General features: G+C 39.4%; 1 protein-coding gene across 1 annotated transcript in view; it reads left to right on the top strand.

Moving 5' to 3' along the window:
* The window catches only part of LOC135650081 (secretory carrier-associated membrane protein 1-like), a 34,848-nt gene that overhangs the window by 11,058 nt on the left and 4,397 nt on the right, over positions 1–19,393 (top strand). Inside the window, exons 2-10 of the mRNA XM_065169198.1 lie at positions 2,616–2,678; positions 4,244–4,306; positions 5,441–5,474; positions 5,627–5,749; positions 6,303–6,365; positions 6,444–6,537; positions 6,659–6,704; positions 6,809–6,876; positions 8,892–8,940. Of these exons, the coding sequence (XP_065025270.1) occupies positions 2,616–2,678; positions 4,244–4,306; positions 5,441–5,474; positions 5,627–5,749; positions 6,303–6,365; positions 6,444–6,537; positions 6,659–6,704; positions 6,809–6,876; positions 8,892–8,940 (603 nt within the window). The remainder of the gene's footprint in view (positions 1–2,615; positions 2,679–4,243; positions 4,307–5,440; positions 5,475–5,626; positions 5,750–6,302; positions 6,366–6,443; positions 6,538–6,658; positions 6,705–6,808; positions 6,877–8,891; positions 8,941–19,393) is intronic.

Below are 19,393 nucleotides of genomic sequence, written 5' to 3' on the forward strand. Positions count from 1 at the left end.
CGTGTTGAAGCAGAGGGTCGAAAGGAGCGAGGAAGCAATGACGAGTCCAAAGGGACCTAGCTACCCAAAACCAAGCGTTGGTTAGAATGGAGGTGGACTTGAATGTGTGCCATAGTGCCACAAAGGCAAATCTACTGATCGGGAAGAAAGGGACGCAGATACGAGACGACGAATAGTAGGGCCATGGGCATGGCAGCGCCATGGTACCTCAGAGGCGGGACTTCTATGAAGTCATCGATCCCTTGCTCTCTTGGAGGGAGAGTACTTGGTCGTGAAAGGGGTCGAGGTAGTGGAGAATGCAAAGGCAAACTCCAAGTACCGAGATAAGGCTGAAGGGCAGATGTCAGGGAACTTCGTAAGATCGGTGTCAACAAGCTTCTCATCAAGATAATCGAAAGTGAACGATTTCAGGTCGATGCAAGAGTGCTCGACTAAGGAATGAAGTAGACAGTACGCGATGCTGTACCTTTACAACTCAGAGGAGTAGGCAGCAAAGATGATGGAGAAGATGGCATAATCCCAGAGGCGACCAAAACTATTAAAAACTTGCTCTAAGTTGGGGTGAAAACTTCTTGCATTTCAGAAGTTCAATGGCATTGAGAAGGTGAATCACAACTGCTAACTCAACGTAAGGAGTGTAAACACTTCAAGTGCTTTAGAAGTATGAGCAATGAGCGGGTGAAGGCTAGTAACCAGCTCGATGCATGGAGTACAACCCTCAAGGAGGTGGGCGAAATCAAGGTAACATTTTCCTTCTTAACTCTTAATAGAATGGGTGAAACCGAGTACCCTAATTCTCTTATCTATCCAGCAAAGGAGCTCTACATAGGTTCATAAACCCTTCGAAGAACCGAATGGAAGACACTAGTTGTCAAATCCTCACCAATGGTGATCAGTGCTACTGAGAGTAGATTATCTGCTTTATTTCCCAACAGAATGTCAATCGAAAGTGGAAGTGATGCGAACCTACTTGGAAGTGATGTCTAAGTGGAAGAAAAAACGATGAGCAAATTTTATGGAGGAAGGACCTAAAAACTTTAAAGTTTGTGAGGCGATTTTCATTAAAGCTCCAACATGCATCCACCTAGTTCTAGCGGCATGAGGCATTTGAGAGACTAGCGCATACTAAGGAGGATCTTTTCCTTCATCTAAGGGATCCGCAAAAAACAGCAGGGATCAACACAACTTAGCCGACCCCACACTAAAGTCAGAGTCTTTGGCGAGTTGAAGCAGCATGATGGATCAAAGTTCGACTACTTAACAATAACAGCGGAGTGCAGTTGGGCGCCAAGTGACGCATTACAACTGGAGCAGAAGATTAAAGACTCAGTAAAGGCTAGGAAATGCAACATCTGTAAAGACTTCGATGAGGACGTCGAAGGAATAAGTGGGGGAGAATGTCACGGACAAAACTATAATTTGGGTGTTTAATGTAATTCTTATATATGTCCGTGTCTTTCGATTTTGTTCATGCTTTGCACAATATGTAAAGGGCTGATAGTAGGCTTAGCAACCCCATTTTATTTTGTTTTAGTGGTCGTCTTAGGCTTGCAAACAAAGGTTTGTGTCATGTGGGCACTTGTGGGGATTTTGATCTATAGTGGACTATTTTAGATCCTTTGTTGTGTGATCGTTCAGAATTTGTGAAGTCTGTTTGTAATTTGCATTGGCTATAAAGTTTTTGCTGAAATGATTGCTTGTGGATCCTGAGTGAGAAACTTTCTTTAATCCGTTTTCTCTTTTGTAGGTCCTAAGGGACAATAGGAGGTTTCGAGGAGGCTGACCTTTGCAGACGGATACGTAAGGGTGCCGCATGACTTAGGCAAAATTAGCTAAGTGCGTGATAGGATGGTAGAACCAGCAGTAGAGGAAGCTTCAGATGACAACAGCCGTGAAAGAAGCTTCGGACGACAGCATTGGCGGCGGAGGAAGCTGCGGACAGTAGTAGTACCGATGGAGAAAGCTTCAAACACTGACAACAATGGCGGCAGAAGCTGCGGACGATGACGTCGTGGGCGGAAGAAGCTTCAAATGTGTCAATCGGTGGCAAAGGAAATTGTGGTCCTCTCCCTTGACGGTGGAAGGAGCTGCACATGGAAGCCGTGATGGTGGAGGGAACTACGCACGAAAGCTAGACCTTTGGACTCGTCCGTCAGCGATAGAGGAAGGGTTGGTCCAATTGGCAGCGGAGGCAGCGGCAAAGGAAGCATCGGAAACGACTGTGCTAGGGTTATGGCTCCGGGTCGCACGGGGAGGGGGGGTGTGTGTTTTGTGCAAGTTTAGTAACGTTATGTAGCTTAGTTGGTTCAATTGAACCAACTAAGCTACTATTCAACCGATTCAGACTCTAGTTCAGTTGCTTTGTTTCAATCGGGCGCTCACCCGAGACGCCCGATGCCTGGGTTTAGGCGAGTGCCTAGGTGGCACTTCATTGAAGCACCTAAGCGAGCACCTGGACTCCTATTTAAACTATTGCTTTAATGTATATCGCTCTTCTTTCAAATTGATATCTAACCCAATAACCTCATTGTTTCTTTGATATTAATGTGTCAACTTTTTATTTGTTTTATTTTACCATATATCCTTTCGGTATCATTTAATAACGTCTATGGCAGGATTCTGGGGTACGTGGAAAAGCAGCTGGATCAAATTATGGTGGAGGCTCACTAGGTTCAGCGGTACGTGTACATCATGAACTTACAATTTTGCAATCAAGGTCAAGTTAAGGTGCAGCTTGTGTCAAATGTAGGTCTTGCTTTGAATATATTAGTCTTAAGATCTTGTTTTCAATTTTTTTGAAGCTTTTACTGTGATTTTATAAATTTAAGGGCTGTCACTAGAGTTTATTAGGAGAAAGTAATGGCGGTGGAATCATGATTTTCCTGTATGACAGACCTTTATTCCCTAGAAAATAAAGGAACTATTAACATGATTCTAAATATCTTAGAAGGTTATCTGATTTGGGATAACAAAGATATTGTAATACTGATTTGCATCCCTTTTAGGGTGGTCATAAGGTCCCAATCTGACCTGAATTAAGGATCATGAGATGTTTGACCTATTCAGAAGGCTTTGACACAAAATTCCATGATTCATATCCTTATTTCTATAATTTTTTTCTGTTGCACTTGTATCTTTATTTTGCTTATGATGTTCCATATTTTGTCTCCATCTCACTGCTATTCTACCTTCCTTTCCCTCTACTTTCTGTTGCTATGGAAATCATACTATTCTTTATTGATTTGGATCTTGCACCAGCAGACCTGTTATTATATCTGTTTCAGAACTGAAATCTATTTACCACAATGCACCATATTCTAAAATGATTTATAATATTTTGTCATGCAGTCTTTCGTCATTGCAAAAGATGTAGTATTGAGAAGCTAGCCTTAGTGGCACAGAGCATATTAATCCACGAGAAAGAAGAAAGAGAGCCTTCAAGTCTCAATTAGAGAGATTCTTCAATAATTTGTCAAAAAAACAAAGAGTTTTCAATAATTCAGGGACAGTTGAAACCTTTTACTAATACCTGATGTACATAAATTGTCTCCAATTGGTGATTGAGGATGTAGCTCCTTTATTCCTGGCATTATTATTTTAAATATAGTCCTGAGGGTTGTGAAGTAAATAGAGATTTAGCTCCAGTTATCCTGATAAATGGTGAAGAGGATGAAGATATCGTAGAAATAATCAGGGCACTAGAATACTTCTTTTTAGGGACCTGAGTTTTAGGGAACTGAAGAACTAATAATTGATGAAACATCACGTCCCCAAAATCCTAGGTCTATCAAATAATTTGAATGGACGAGATACATTTCTTGAACCCTTCTTATTCAAATGCTAGCTTTTCCTGCTCCCACTGGAACCCTGCTGATTTCTGCAATGGCTGTTGTGCCATTATGATATTCTTTGATATGATGAGTATAGGCAGAAGTTATAATGACATTTTCACAAGACCAGTCTCTAGATACATTTTAGTTCCATTTTGTGAGGATACATGTACTTCTTAAACAAGAAAACCTTTCAATGTCTTTGCATTTTAGATGGGATCAAGAACCTATGAGCACTTCCTTGAATAGTGAGTCAACTAATGAACCATTTTTTTTTATGAACTTTTTGCAAAACTTGTAATAGTGATCACATCATTCTTAAATCAATTATCTGATTAACATAGATTGCATTGCAAGTACTGTGGTGTATTGATATTTCTTAGTTGCTTATTTTATCTGTGTTTATAATGTAGGATCTCAAGAAAAAGGAAAGAGAACTACAAGCCAGGGAGGCAGAACTGAATAAGAGGGAAAAGGTATGTCCTGTATGTCCTTGAGTTTAATGGTCACAAATGCAAGTCCTGCCCTTATTCTTGGAACTTCAGTTTTGCTTCTCTTGCGTTAAAGATTTAGATAGTTTGAAACTAAATAAAAGAATATGTGGAATATTCTTGTCCAAAAATGTTATGCAATGCTTACCATTGTATTGTTATATAATTAATTTGTGAGACAATTGTAAAACAAACATCTTGATACTCAAGTGTGTTGGACAATACGTGCTAGGTAATATGTGGTATATGATATACCTTTATGCAATGAAATTGTTAACTAGCCTGATCTATTAAAAAAGAGTATCTTATTTATATGCTTTGCAAAAGCTAACATTACTCAGTTTATAAGCTCGTCATGTGTATAAGATCTATTGTGTGCAAGGTTATAAAAGTGGAATTGGCATGCAGGCGATTAGGTTGTGACATAGTGTGTTTGCACAATGCAAGTGTGTATGTAGTTGCATATGTGGGTTCTTTTTTGAAAATTGTAAGTATCATTTAAAATCAGAAAAGAATAAAAATAACTAATGAACTAGCAATATAATTGCTTCATAGATATTCACAACCTCTCTTAACACTCAAGCATAGTAAGGCAAGTGACACTCAAATGCATGATCTTGTAGTTAAGGCAAGCAACATGCAAATGCATGTAATTGTTTTCAACAGCCAAATATTATCTAAAGAACTAATATAAAATAAATTTGTTATCCTATAGCCATAGGATGCCTTGGCATGCACAAGCTTCGGAAGAAGTCCCAAATATCATGACAACGGCTCAAACTTTGAAAATTTTAAATAGAACATTAAATTTTGAGCACTTCTTAAATCATCATTATATTAATACCCACACATTTCTACCACATATTGTATACAAAAATGCTGTATTTTGATCAAACTACATTATATTTCTGAAACTATGATTACTTGTTTCTCACTGGTTTGTTTTTATACTAATTTGATGGCTTATGTATGCAAAAAGCCCTAAAATCATATTATGTTTCTACAGATCATGAAAAAAAGAATTTTTTGCATTTACTTCTGTCAAATGGAATGGTTGTCTTTAATTGTGCATGTGTGCTTTTTCTTTGTTTTTATTTATTTATTTTGCTGGTAAAACAGGAACTAAAACGTAAAGAAGAGGCTGCAGCACAAGGTGACTAGTCTATATTTTCATAGAATAAATTGACTAGTACTCTTTTTTTTCTTTTAATGTTAGGCAAGAGCCTTACTGTTTTAAGATGAATACAAGTTAAATTTATCTTTTCTTAAATTGGTTGCCCTTCCTTATTTTTTGCTTCTTTGCAGCTGGTGTTGTTATAGATGAGAAAAACTGGCCACGTTTTTTTCCTATTATCCATCATGATATTGCAAATGAGATACCCATTCACCTGCAGAGATTGCAGTATCTTGCATTTGCTTCATTGTTAGGTATGTTTAGGCTCTTATCATTAATCAAAGTTCCGCCCTTGTTTTTTATGGTTCTAAGGCCTTGTTGCTTTTCTTGCTCAGAACACTTGAACTTTTGCATTTTTTGTTCACATTCTAACCAAATTATGAGGACAATCAGTTAACCATTTTGATATGTGACATATTTTTCATCTTATGATAGTAACTTTCTCACTGTCATTTTAGTTTGGGCATTGACATCTGTTGACAAAGATATCTTATGAATGTGAAATGTATGTGCTGCATGTAGTTGATTTGTTATCTAAGAAGCAGTTTCTTATTGTTTTGTGCCCTCATATTCAGGAGTAATATTGGACTTTAGTGGACTAAACCAAAAATATTTACCATGGTATATATAGGCTTTTGGAACATTCTCATATGATCGCTTAGCTAAGTTGCTTTAGGAGACAAAATGTATAATTGATAAGATTTACATGGTAGGAATAATTCTAGTAGATAGTTATTGAACTTTGGGTGTAAAATTTTTATGTGAAAACAAAATATGAAATTATTTCTCAATTTGGGTGTTTGACAGGTTTGACTGCATGCCTGTTTTGGAATATTATAGCAGTTACAACAGCATGGATTAAAGGGGAAGGTACTTAGAGGATCTTTTTTGTGAGTGGATACTATAATGCCACAATGGAAATTAATTTTATTTGCTTCTTATTTCTAGGTGTCAAGATCTGGTTGCTTGCAATCATCTACTTCATCTCTGGTGTCCCAGGTGCATATGTGTTGTGGTATCGGCCTCTTTATCGTGCCATGAGGTACAGTTTCATATCTCAACCTTTACTAAAGTTTGTGGACTTCAAGACTATGATGGATACAAACTTATGCTTTAAGCTTATGATGTCATATGTTCACATGACATTGCAACATGTTTTATAGGACTGAAAGCGCTTTGAATTTTGGATGGTTTTTCCTATTTTACTTGGTATGTTCTTGGTGGTTTAAGATGTTGTCTCAGATATCTTTTTTCATGGTAATGCTTTATGGAAAGTAAAATGTTCTCCAATTGACTCTCTTATGTCTGTGCAGCTTCACATTGCTTTTGTCATATATTCTGCTGTGGCTCCTCCAATTTTTTTCAAGGGAAAATCTTTGACGTAAGTTTCTCTTTTTATGAGTAATATATGGTGAATGGTGAAAGTAATAAATTCATATATACAGAGGCTACAGCTAACCCATTTTGATACATCCTCCAAATTTGGTGAATGCAAATTTGATTTGTTCACTGAGAAAATAATTGAGACTGGCCTTTTACCTTTTGTGCATTGGAAGGTTAACTTTCAAAATTTGTTTTAGAGATCATGCATTCATGCTCATGATTTTTGGCAGCTTGACATCAAAATGTATTTTCCTAAAAATCCATCAGCTATTGTTTTTAGTAATGTGTGTCAGCTAGAAGAAAATATAGTCAAGTTATGTTGATTTCTAGATATTCAAATAGTTGAATTTTAATTTAAAATCTATTAAGCTTTTCTTCATTGGGTATTGTACATGAAACAATGAGGAATTTTTGCTGTTATTGCTAAATATTCTGGAGAAGACACAAGTTGATGTGATAAATAATCACATCACAATTTTAATTTGATATGAAATGGAAGGAAAGTCTATTTAGTGCATAAGTCCATTGTGCAAGTGGTGTGCTAAGTGAATAATACTAGGAGGCAAACTTAACCGTATGGCCAGCATGAGTCAGTAAGTGCCCTAGATGTGCCAAATCATTGCAGAAACATGGCCAGCTGAATATTTGGTAGCATTTCTCTGCCCATGGTATAGAATGTGCAGAAAGGTATTAGTATCCTCCCATTCTGATGCCACAGAATTACTATCCTTGGACTATGTTGACTTTTTAAAACTGTGAATTTGTTGGAACAAACCCAATTGAGATACTTTTATCTTGAAATTTTAGGGGTATATGCTATATTTACCTTCGAGCTTCCTTGCTTTTAAACTCTATGAGACTTGGTGGCTTTCAATTCCTTCCACTCTTCCTTTCTCTGTGTCAGATTTCCCATTGATTTCATGGAAAATTTGTTGGCAGAACGTTTTCCATTGACAGAAAACTAAAAATTGCACAACCTTTTTTACATTTATTGAAAAAGCATAGCTTTTGATTATGCTGATCAATGTCACAACTATAAAGTATTTTCAGGCTTTTCTATGCTTAAGCACAATGAAAGGAAAAGAAAATGTAATTTTGATTTTCTTCCATTACTCCAAATACAATGGATTCTTTTGCAAGGAAATAGATTTTTCATTTAGATAGCTTCATCATTTTTATTTCCAGTTCAATTACCCTTAGAAATTACTCATTATTATAAAAGTATCTATTTCATTGCTTGTTGCATCTAGTTATTGTGTGTTTCCCAACTAACCACATTCAAGTTTAGTTTCTAATATCCTATAAGATTGTTATCTTGTAAGTCTAACAAATTTGTTTGAAGATTGCTCGGATTATAGGAGAGCATTAAGGAGACTCTCTGATATTTTGTGAAATTTTTTGTCGATAGTCTTAACATGGCAGTTTGAGCAAAAATGTATTGCCTTCTATATTATGTTGGACTTTAACAAATGTGGGCATCTTAGTCTTCACCAATGGTTCCAGTAATAGAGGATTTTTGAGCTAAAATGAAGTTGACAATAGTGGTGGAATTGTAGGAGACCATTTTAGAGCTTGTTTGCAGAGTTTTGGAACATGACTTAGCTCTTAGTAGGACACTGGTGACATCTTACAACTTAGCTGTAACATTAATTATTACTACTTACAACTTTGGACATGATATCGTGATTCACTTAGTTTGTGTAAAATCAATTCTTGTTTGCTCTTTGGGCAACCTAGTATTCTCCAGATGGACTTATGTAATTTGTTGCTATTCTGGTACTACAAAAGTTGTGGTCTGACCTAATCTATAAAGAACTTTTTTATCAGACTCTTGTAGACAAAAGGATGAAAATAGATAAACTTGTTATTGTTTCATTGGATGCTGAAAAATGAAAGTTTTTACTGTATCACCTTGAGGAAGGATTTGCTTCCTTGCCAACTTATACAAAATTATTGAACAACTTCCATTTTCTTTTCTGCTTATGCATGTCCTTCTCATGTTTTCTGTTGCAGAGGTATTTTGCCAGCAGTGGATCTTATCAGCAGTAAGGCTTTGGTTGGGGTGAGTATAGGTTTCCATAGAAAATTTGTTGAACTTTTTTCTATGTTCTTGAAATAACTTGAGCAGATAGACATGAACATTGTGTCTTAATATTGCTGATTAAATAAGATTGTATGTTATGGAGTTTATTTTAAATCCAGCATGGGGCTTACTTTGGGCATAACTGGATAGAGACATGTAAGTCTAAACTATTTAGTACCATGGGACTATTTGATTATTAAAAGTAGAAGTACCTGCTAACGTAATCTCAATGTAATTGTAAGTGCTGCATAAAAAAAAAGCTCAATTGTTTGGTTTCCTGCATTTGTAAGTGCAACTTACCTTCATTTTGTTTGGTTGCCTTTATTTGCGATTGCTATTTCACTGAAGGATGAAGGAACAGATGGTGGCCAAGGTGGGTTGTTGGAGGGAGAACAATAGTTGCAGGAATGCTGAGAGAGTAGGCAGCGATTTTATGTAATATAGGAGGTGCATTGGAGGAAGTTCACTTATCCTTGGGTTGGCTCAAACCTGGTTTAGCTTGTGCCTACTAAGTTTTTGTTTTTTCCAGGCTTGGACCAATGTATGCAATCCCTGCCCATAACTAATTACTAAGGACAAAAAATATTAGCTTAAGCACTCAAAATATTGAAGTACGATAAGAGACAAGACCTCGCAATAAACTAAACACCATTACTAGCCTTGTTGTGTTTTTCTTCATTTTGTTACATTGTGAACCTAAATTTATAATAATAATGATTTTATTCTGGTAGGGTCTAGATGCAAAATTTTCTACCCAGGCCTGACTTTAGTTTTAATTGGGCCCAACTTTTTTGCCCATCTTGGGCCTGAGCAAGTTAAAACTTTGCCCAAGAGCTCTCCTATTTGGAGGCCAGGTTGTCGGGTCGGGTAAGTGTCCCAGCCCATACATAGGTCTATTGGAGTAAGGATTGAAATAAGATCTTAAATTTCAACTAATTTTAGAATTCATTGATAGGTAGCTGTTAGGACTCTAGCTAGGAGAGTCCTAATTGAGAGGGACATTCATGTAGGAGGTTGTTTCTTAGAGAAAAATAAGGAGTTGTAAAGGAATAGGAGTCTTGAGTATGAGTCATATTAAGAGTTGGTTAGAAGTAGGAGTCTTAAGTAGGAGTCCTATTAGGAGTTAGGGTTTAGAAGCCCTATAAATAGTCATGTATTCCACCTCTTTTCATAAGCAATAGATGAATCTTTTCTGCAGCCTTTGAGCAGCAACTTGGAGGGAGGAACCCCTATAGAGTTCCAAGGAGGCCGATCCCCTAAAGAGATCAATCCCAAGTTTAGAATCTGCAAGGGTTCTAACACTTGGTATCAGAGCAGCGTTCTTGGCATCTCGCTGCCCTTCCACAGTCATCCATCAACCCTCCACAACTGCCCAAAGCAATTCCCACAATTGCTTAAAAGATCGTCGCCAAATTCCACCGTCATCATCTCCACCACCACAGATCATCCTTTGATCTCCCCGTGAATTGCAACAGGTTCTGGTTTCCTACCTTACTGCTGCTGCCATTTAGTTATCCCTATTCGAAAATCCAAAAAAAAAAAAAAATTTCGTTCCTATATTGCTGCAAATTTTCATCGTAAGTTGCTGAAATTTTTTGACGAGAATTCTGTTATCGCAACTTACACCAATTTTCTTGCTGTTACTGCCGAAATTTTCTTGATTAAATTGGACATCCTTGCTGTCATATAAACTGAGATATTGCTGTCAATTCCCTCCTCAAATCTTTCAAATTTTTTGTGGAGATTTCGTCGAGAAACCGCTGTTTCTTCGACGATAATTCTGCTCTTACAAGACAACACAATTCTGCAGCAAACTTTCACTGATTTCTATCAAACCTATACATGTCTTTAACCCGTCAACAAAAGAGAGATCTTAACATCACAGATTTGGAGTCATATACTATGGCATCTGAGGAGGCAATCAATGCTAAATTTGAAGCCTTTGAGGCACGAATGGAGGATAAGATTCGAACTCTCCTTACCGAATTCAATTTGGGCCGACCACCAAGCTCAAAGAAATCACATCAAGGAGAGAGCTCTAACCAATCACATCATGCCCGAAGAGATGCCTTCCAAGAGAGGGGAGGCTCTATGACCGACCCTAACTATTCGCGCATGAGAGTGGACTTCCTTAGATGGGAAGAAGGAGACCAAATTGGTTGGATCTCGCGCGCGGAGCGATATTTTCGATACCATAAAACTGCGGATGCATCCATGGTGGAAATTGCAGCTATACATCTTGAAGGGGATGCTATACAATGGTTTGACTGGTTTGAACACACTTATGGAGTCCTTTCATGGCGGCAATTCAAAGAAGGACTACTGATCCGCTTCGGACCAACTTATTACGAGAACATTGACGGACAACTAGCAAAGATCCGATAAACCTCCACCATTCAGGAGTACCAGACTAGGTTTGAAAGGTTATCTAATCAAACTCGTGATTGGTCTGAAAAAGAGTTATTGGGGACCTTTATTGAGGGCTTAAAGCCGGAGATCTGGGGAGAAGTTAAGGCGCGACAACCTTACACGCTTATGGCAGCCATCTCTTTCGCACGACTTCAAGAGGAGCGATTGAACCATGAAGCCCAGAGGACTAGGATCACTCCACGACCTACAATACTAAAGCCCTCAACCCCCCCTACTATCAACCGAGTCCCTGCACCGAAAAGGTTAACAAGAGAAGAACTTCGGGAGCGATCTGCGAAGGGGTTATGTTGGCATTGCGACGAGCCATGGAGCCGTGAGCATCGCTGTAAAAAAGGTAGACTTCTTATGATTGAACCAGTAGAAGAAGAGGTCATTGAACATCTAGAAGAGAGTCTTGAACATGAAGAAGAAGATATGGAAGAAGAGCGACAACCGATCGACATTACGGTACACGCACTAGCCGGCTACTCAAATCCGCAAACGATGAAAGTTGGAGGCCTTCTTAAACAACAGCCGATCATTGTTCTTATCGACACGGGTAGCACTAATAACTTCCTGAATAGTAAGGTTGCTGCTCGGATGGCACTGCATATTGAAGGTTGCAACAAGTTCGAAGTAAAGGTTGCCGACGGCAGAATCCTAAAGTGCGACCAAAGATGCCCGCAGGTGAAACTATTACTGCAAGACTAAGAAATTATCACCGATTTCTTCCTCCTACCAATCGATGACTATGAGGCAGTGCTTGGTATAGAATGGTTGACTGCACTAGGTGATGTCTCTTGGAACTTTTCTAAATTAATTATGAAATTCTACTATAAGGGCAAACAGATCATCCTACGCGGGAAGCGTGGAAGCAACGTTACCACTGTTTCAACCCAACGAATGGAGAAAGTTTTATACAAGGTAAATGGTGGCTTTTTGATGCACCTCCAGCAGCAACCAGAGGGGAAGAAAATAGAAATTGAAGATCAAAATCTTGCCCAATTGCTTACTGAATTTGTCGACATATTTGCTGAACTGCGCGGTCTTCCTCCTTCTCGGCAACATGACCATCGAATTCCAATCCTTCCGGGCAAGCCACCAGCGAACACTCGACCGTACCGATATCCTCACCTCTAGAAAGATGAAATTGAAAAGATCGTAAAGGAGATGCTTGAAACAGGGGTGATTCGGCCAAGTTGCAGCCCCTATTCCTCACCGGTGCTACTTGTACGCAAGAAGGACGGAACTTGGCGGATGTGCATCGACTACCGAGCTTTAAATGGCATAACCGTCAAGGACAAATACCCAATACCAGTGGTGGATGAACTTCTTGATGAATTGAAAGGAGCTCGAGTCTTCACGAAGTTGGACCTCCGATCCGGTTACCACCAAATTTGGGTATGTGACAATGACATTCCAAAAATTACATTTCGCACACATGATGGCCATTATGAATTCTTGGTAATGCCTTTTGGACTCACTAATGCTCCTTCAACCTTTCAAAGTCTCATGAATGATATATTTCGGAGCTTTCTTCGTAAATTTGTGCTGGTATTTTTCGATGATATTCTCGTTTACAGCCCTTCTCTTGAGACTCACTTTCAGCATTTACGGATTGTTTTGACGATCCTTCGGGAGAATACTCTTTTTGTTAAGCAACCAAAGTGCAGCTTTCTCCAGCAAAAAATAGAGTACCTTGGGCATATAATATCAGAAGAAGGAGTGGCGGTAGACCCAACAAAAATTGAGGCAATGCAAGGCTGGCCAAAACCTACAAACGTGAAATTACTGCGGGGGTTCCTTGGACTAACGGGTTACTACCGAAAATTTGTTAAGGACTATAGGAAGATCAATGCACCACTCACTTCTTTACTGAAAAAAGATGTTTTCCAATGGTCGGACAAAGCCTCTGCTGCCTTCAACAAACTTAAAGCAGCCATGACAACAACACCGGTGCTTGCACTACCAAATTTCAATAGACCCTTCATCATTGAGGCCGACGCATCTAGAGTCGGAATTGGAGCTGTTCTCATGCAAAATGGTCGACCACTCGCATACACTAGCAAGACATTATCTCCCTCCCATCAAAACATGTCAGTATATGATAAGGAGATGCTTGCCATTGTACACACAGTAACGAGGTGGAGACCCTACTTGATCGACCGACGATTTCAAATTAAAATTGACCATAAAAGCCTCAAGTACTTTTTGGAACAAAAGATATCATCTCCTGAGCAGCAAAAATGGGTAACCAAACTTCTTGGATTTGATTATGAAATTATTTACAAAAAGGGAAAAGAAAACGTTGTTGCAGATGCACTCTCACGGCTACCTGAACAAGCTAAGGTTTCAGCCATCTCCCTTCCTACCACCGGTCTCCTCGAGGACATTAGGGAAGAATGGAAGAAGGATCCAGAGATCAGCAACATCATAAAACAATTGGAGGAGGATCCAAGTGCAATAGCCCACTACACCTGGGATTCGAGGGATCTACGCTACAAAGATCGCATTGTGCTTATACCTGACTCCCCTTGCATCACAATCATCTTGCATCAAATGCACTCCATACCTTCAGCAGGGCACTCTGGATTCCTAAGAACCTACAAAAGAGTGAAGCAAAATTTTTATTGGAGAGGGATGAAAAAAATTATTGTTGAATATGTGGCACAATGTGATGTATGTCAACAGCATAAGGGTGAAACTGTGGCAAATCCAGGGAAGCTACAACCACTACCCATACCAGACTCAGTGTGGACTGACATCTCCATGGACTTCATTGAAGGGCTGCCATCTTCCAAAGGTAAAAGCACGATTCTCGTGGTGGTTGATCGACTTACGAAATATGCTCATTTTTGTGCTGTGAGAAATCCCTACACTGCTGCTAGTATTGTCCAGATTTTCATAGAAAATATTGTTAAACTGCATGGGATGCCAAGGTCCTGTTAGAACCCTTGCAGATTCTAAACTTGGGGTTGATCTCTTTAGGGGATCGGCCTCCTTGGAACTCTATAGGGGTTCCTCCCTCCAAGTTGCTGCTCAAAGGCTGCAGAAAAGATTCATCTATTGCTTATGAAAAGAGAAGGAATACATGGCTATTTATAGGACTTCTAAACCCTAACTCCTAATAGGACTCCTACTTAAGACTCTTACTTCTAACCAACTCCTAGTAGGACTCCTAGTCAAGACTCCTATTCCCTTACAACTCCTAATTCTTCTCTAAGAAAACACCTCTTACATGAATGCCCCTCTCAATTAGGACTCTCCTTGCTAGAGTCCTAACAAAATGTCCCTCTCAATTAGGACTCTTCTAGCTAGAGTCCTAACAGTTTTACATGAATGTCCCTCTCAATTAGGACTCTCCAATCTAGAGTCCTAACAGACCCGCCCTTTTCAAATCAGCCTTGTCCTCGAGGCTGTTGATTCGTGAATTATGGGAATTTGATCTTCAAGTCGTCATAGTTCTCCCAAATGGCATCTTCTATTAGTAGGTTCGCCCACTGTATTAGCACTTCATTAGTGGGTCGTCGTCGTCGAGTCATGATCCGTCGATCAATAATGGCACTTGGTTGGGTTTGGAGTTCTCTTTGGGTAGTCATATTTGGTGGGTGGCTTTGGGCTGTCTCCAAGCACCTATTTACAACTTCTATCTGGCCGTCGATTTGTGGGTGATATGTCGCACTCCTTTTCAATTTAGTACCCTGCATATGGAATAACTTTGTCCAAAATCTGCTATTGAAGATGCAAGTAGAATTTGTCACAAGCACAATGTGTCCCTTATAGCATAATTCTTTTGAGTCCCGATTGTAATGAGCCACGGAGCTTGGTGCTTCCTCTATTTTTTTTTTTTTTTTTTTTTTTGATCTTATTGGTCTCCGAATCTTCCTGCCATTCCATCTTAATATCCTTAAGAAAGTCTTTAGTCGGAAGTGAAACAGCCGAAACTTTAACTTGGTCGGGTAGCTGCGAAAGCGCATCTGCAAGAACATTCTCTTTCCCCTTTTTGTAAGTTATTTCATAATCAAATCCGAGAAGTTTTATTACCCTTTTTTGCTGCTCAGGGGATGATATTTTTCGCTCCAAAAAGTACTTGAGGCTTTTATGGTCGGTTTAAATTTGAAATCGTTGGCCAATCAAGTAGGGTCTCCACCTCGTTGCTATGCGCACAATGGCGAGCATCTCCTTATCATATGTTGACTTATTTTGATGGGAGGGAGATAATGCCTTGCTAGTGTATATGAGTGGTCGACCATCTTGCATGAGAATGGCTCCAATTCCGACTCCAGATGCGTCGGCCTCAATAATGAAGGGTCGATTGAAATCTGGTAGTGTTAGCACCGGCGTCGTCGTCATGGCTGCCTTAAGTTTGTCGAAGGCAGCGGAGGCTCTGTCTGACCATTGGAAGACATCTTTTTTTAGTAAAGAAATAAGTGGTGCACTGATCTTGCCATAGTTTTTCATGAACTTGCAGTAGTAGCCTGTTAAACCTAGAAAGCCATGTAGCAATTTTACGTTCCTCGGGGTAGGCCAGTTTTGCATTGCTTCAATTTTGAAGGGGTCCATTGTCACACCTTCCTCTGATAGGAGCCTAAGATATTCCACCTTCTGTTGAAGAAAGCAAAAATTCGTAATGGTTGTTGTGTGTTCAAAAGGTGGTTTTCGGTATGTCTTCTTCGCACACTCATATTTGATGATACCCGGATCAAAGGTCCAGCTTTGTAAAGATTTATGCTCCCTTTCATCTAGTAATTCATCTGCTATTGGAATAGGGTATTTATCCTTGATAATTATTCCATTGAGAGCTCGGTAATCAACACATAATCGCCATATTCTATCCTTCTTTCGTATGAGGAGCACCGGTGAAGAATAGAGGTTGCAACTTGGCCGAATAACTCCTGTTTTGAGCATTTCTTTTACAATCCTTTCTATTTCATCCTTCTGGAGATATTGATATGGCCGAGTATTTGCTGGAGGTTTGCCTGAAAGAGTCATTATATAATGATCATGCCGACGGGTAAGAGGTAGGTTGTACGGTTCGTCAAATATATCTGAAAATTCAACAAGCAAAGGAAGTAGGTTTGGATCTTCAAATTGTATTGGCTCTCCCTTAGTTTGCTGCTCAAGTTGTATAAAAAATCTGCTGCATGCTTTATGCAAAACCTTCTCCATTTGTTGTGTGCAAATCGTCGTTATGTTGCCCCCACGTTTCCCGTTCAGTATCACCTGTTTCTCCTTACTGTAAAATTTCATAATTAGTTGCATAAAATTCCAAGAAATATCACATAATGTCGTCAACCATTTAATTATGAACATAGCCTTATGATCATCAGGAGGGAGAAGGAAGAAATATGCAATTATCTCTTGGTCCTGCAGCAATAGTTTCTCCTGTGGGTGCCTACGATCACAATTCAAAATCCGTCCGTCGACGACCTTAACGTCAAACCTGCTGCAATTCTCAATAGGTAAGGCCATCTAGATAGTAACCTTACTGTTTATAAAGTTATTAGAACTGCCCGTGTCGATGAGAACAGTGATCGGTTGTTGTTTGAGAAGGCCTCCAACTTTCATCGTTTCCGGGTTTGAGTAGCCGGCTAGTGCATGCACCGTAACTTCAGTCGGTTGTGGCTCTTCTTCTGCATCTTCTTCTTCATGTTCAAGGCTCTCTTCTGGATGTTCAATGACCTCTTCTTCTATTGGTTCAATCATAAGAAGTCTCCCTTTACTACAGCGATGCTCACGGCTCCACGGTTCGTCACAATGCCAACATAACCCCTTCGTATATCGCTCCCGAAGCTCTTCTCTTGTTAACCTCTTTGGTGTAGGGACTTGGTCAATAGTAGGGGGGGCTGAGGGCTTCAATATTACTGGTTGAGGAACGACCCTAGTCCTCCGAGTTTCATGGTTCAATTGCTCCTCTTGATGTCGTGCGAAAGAGATGGCTGCCATAAGCGTATATGGTTGTCGCGCTTTAACTTCTCCTCGGATCTCCGGCTTCAAGCCCTCAATGAAGGTCCTCAATAGCTGTTTTTGAGACCAATCATGAGTTTGATTAGATAACCTTTCAAACCTGGTTTGATACTCCTGAATGGTAGAGGTTTGTCAGATCTTTGCTAGTTGTCCGTCAATATTCTCGTAATCGGTTGGTCTGAAGCGGATCAGCAGTCCTTCTTTGAATTGTCGCTATGAAAGGACTCCATAAGTATGTTCAAACCAGTCAAACCACTGTATAGCATCCCCTTCAAGATATATAGCTGCAATTTTCACCATAGATGCATCCGCGATTTTATGGTACCGAAAATATCGCTCCGCGCACAAGATCCAACCAATTGGGTCTCCTTCTTCCTATCTAGGGAAGTCCACTCTCATACATGGATAGTTGGGGTTGGTCATAGAGCTTCCCCTCTCTTGGAAGTCATATCTTTGGGCTTGGTGTGATTGGGCAAAGCTCTCTCCTTGACATGATTTCTTTGGGCTTAGTGGTCGGTCCAATCTGAGTTCGGTAAAGAGCATCCGAATCTTATCCTCCATTCGCGCCTTCAAGGCTTCAAATTTAGCATTGATTGCCTCCTTAGATGCTATAGTATATGCCTCCAAATCTATGATGTTAAGATCTCTCTTTTGTTGTTAGGTTAAAGGCATGTATAGGTTGAGAGAAGTGATGGTCGAAAGGGTTGGTGTATTGGTGGATGTAGGCTGCGGTTTAGGCTTGTTTTGTGGCTATTTTGGGTGCAGTTTGAGGGTGTGGTTTGGTAGAGTTTTAGGGCTGTGGATGAAAGTTTTGGATCTGTGGTAGATGGTAGCAAAGGTTTGACAGAAATAAGTGGAAGTTGCAGCAAGTATGTGCTGTCTTGTAAGAGCAGAATTGTCGTCGAAGAAACAACGGTTTCTCGACGTAATTTTCACCAAAAACTTGAGAGAATTGCGGAGAAAATTGATAGCAAAATCACAGTTTATATGACAGCAAGGATATCTAATTTAATCAAGAAAATTTCGGCAGTATAACAGTAAGAAAATTGGTGCAAGTTGCGATAGCAGAATTCTCGTCGAGAAATTTCAGCGGGTTACGATGAAAATTTACAGCAACACAAGATCATTTTTTTAAGATGAATTTCTTTATAGATCAATCTTAGATGGAAGCCAAGATGATATATGAAGTGTATAAGAAATTTCATTCAAAAAAGATTGCAAATAGATGGGTTAAGGGAACAATATGCCGCTGAAATTTTCTGCAGCACAGATTTTTAAGTATAGCAGATTGGACGTAAAAGATCAGTAGTTTATATTGAGAATTTTTTGATAAAACCAAAGGGAAATCCACTGTTAGGAAGTGTCAAAGCTATCATAAAAATTTCATCGAGATTTGGATAGAAACAATATAGTATCAAGATCAAACAAACAGTGCTATGCGATTGAAATTTTATAGTACAGATTTTCAAGTATAGCAGATTAGACGTAAAAAATCAATGGTTTATATTGAGAATTTTTTGAAAAAACCTAAGGGAAATCTGTTGTTAGGAAGTGTCAAAGATGTCATAAAAATTTCATAGAAATTTGGATAGAAAAAGCACAATAGCAAGATCAAACAGATGGTGCTATGTGGCTGGAATTCTGCAATGTAACTTTCGTCGTAGAGATGAAAACTTTGTGACGAAAGGTTTATGCAGCAATATAGGAACAATTTTTTTTTTTGGATTTTCGAATAAGGATAACTAAATTGCAGCAGCAATAATGTAGGAAACCAGAACCTGTTGCAATTCACGGGGAGATCAAAGGATGATCCGCGGTGGTGGAGATGATGGTGGAATTCGGCGACGATCTTTTAAGCAATTGTGGGAATTGCTTTGGGTGGTTGTGGAGGGTTGATGGATGGCTGTGGAAGGGCAGCGAGACGCCAAGAACGCTGCTCTGATACCAGGTGTTAGAACCCTTGTAGATTCTAAACTTGGGGTTGATCTCTTTAGGGGATCGGCCTCCTTGGAACTCTATAGGGGTTCCTCCCTCCAAGTTGCTGCTCAAAGGCTGT

Source organism: Musa acuminata, chromosome BXJ3-9, assembly GCF_036884655.1.
Source record: "Musa acuminata AAA Group cultivar baxijiao chromosome BXJ3-9, Cavendish_Baxijiao_AAA, whole genome shotgun sequence".
NCBI lineage: Eukaryota > Viridiplantae > Streptophyta > Magnoliopsida > Zingiberales > Musaceae > Musa > Musa acuminata.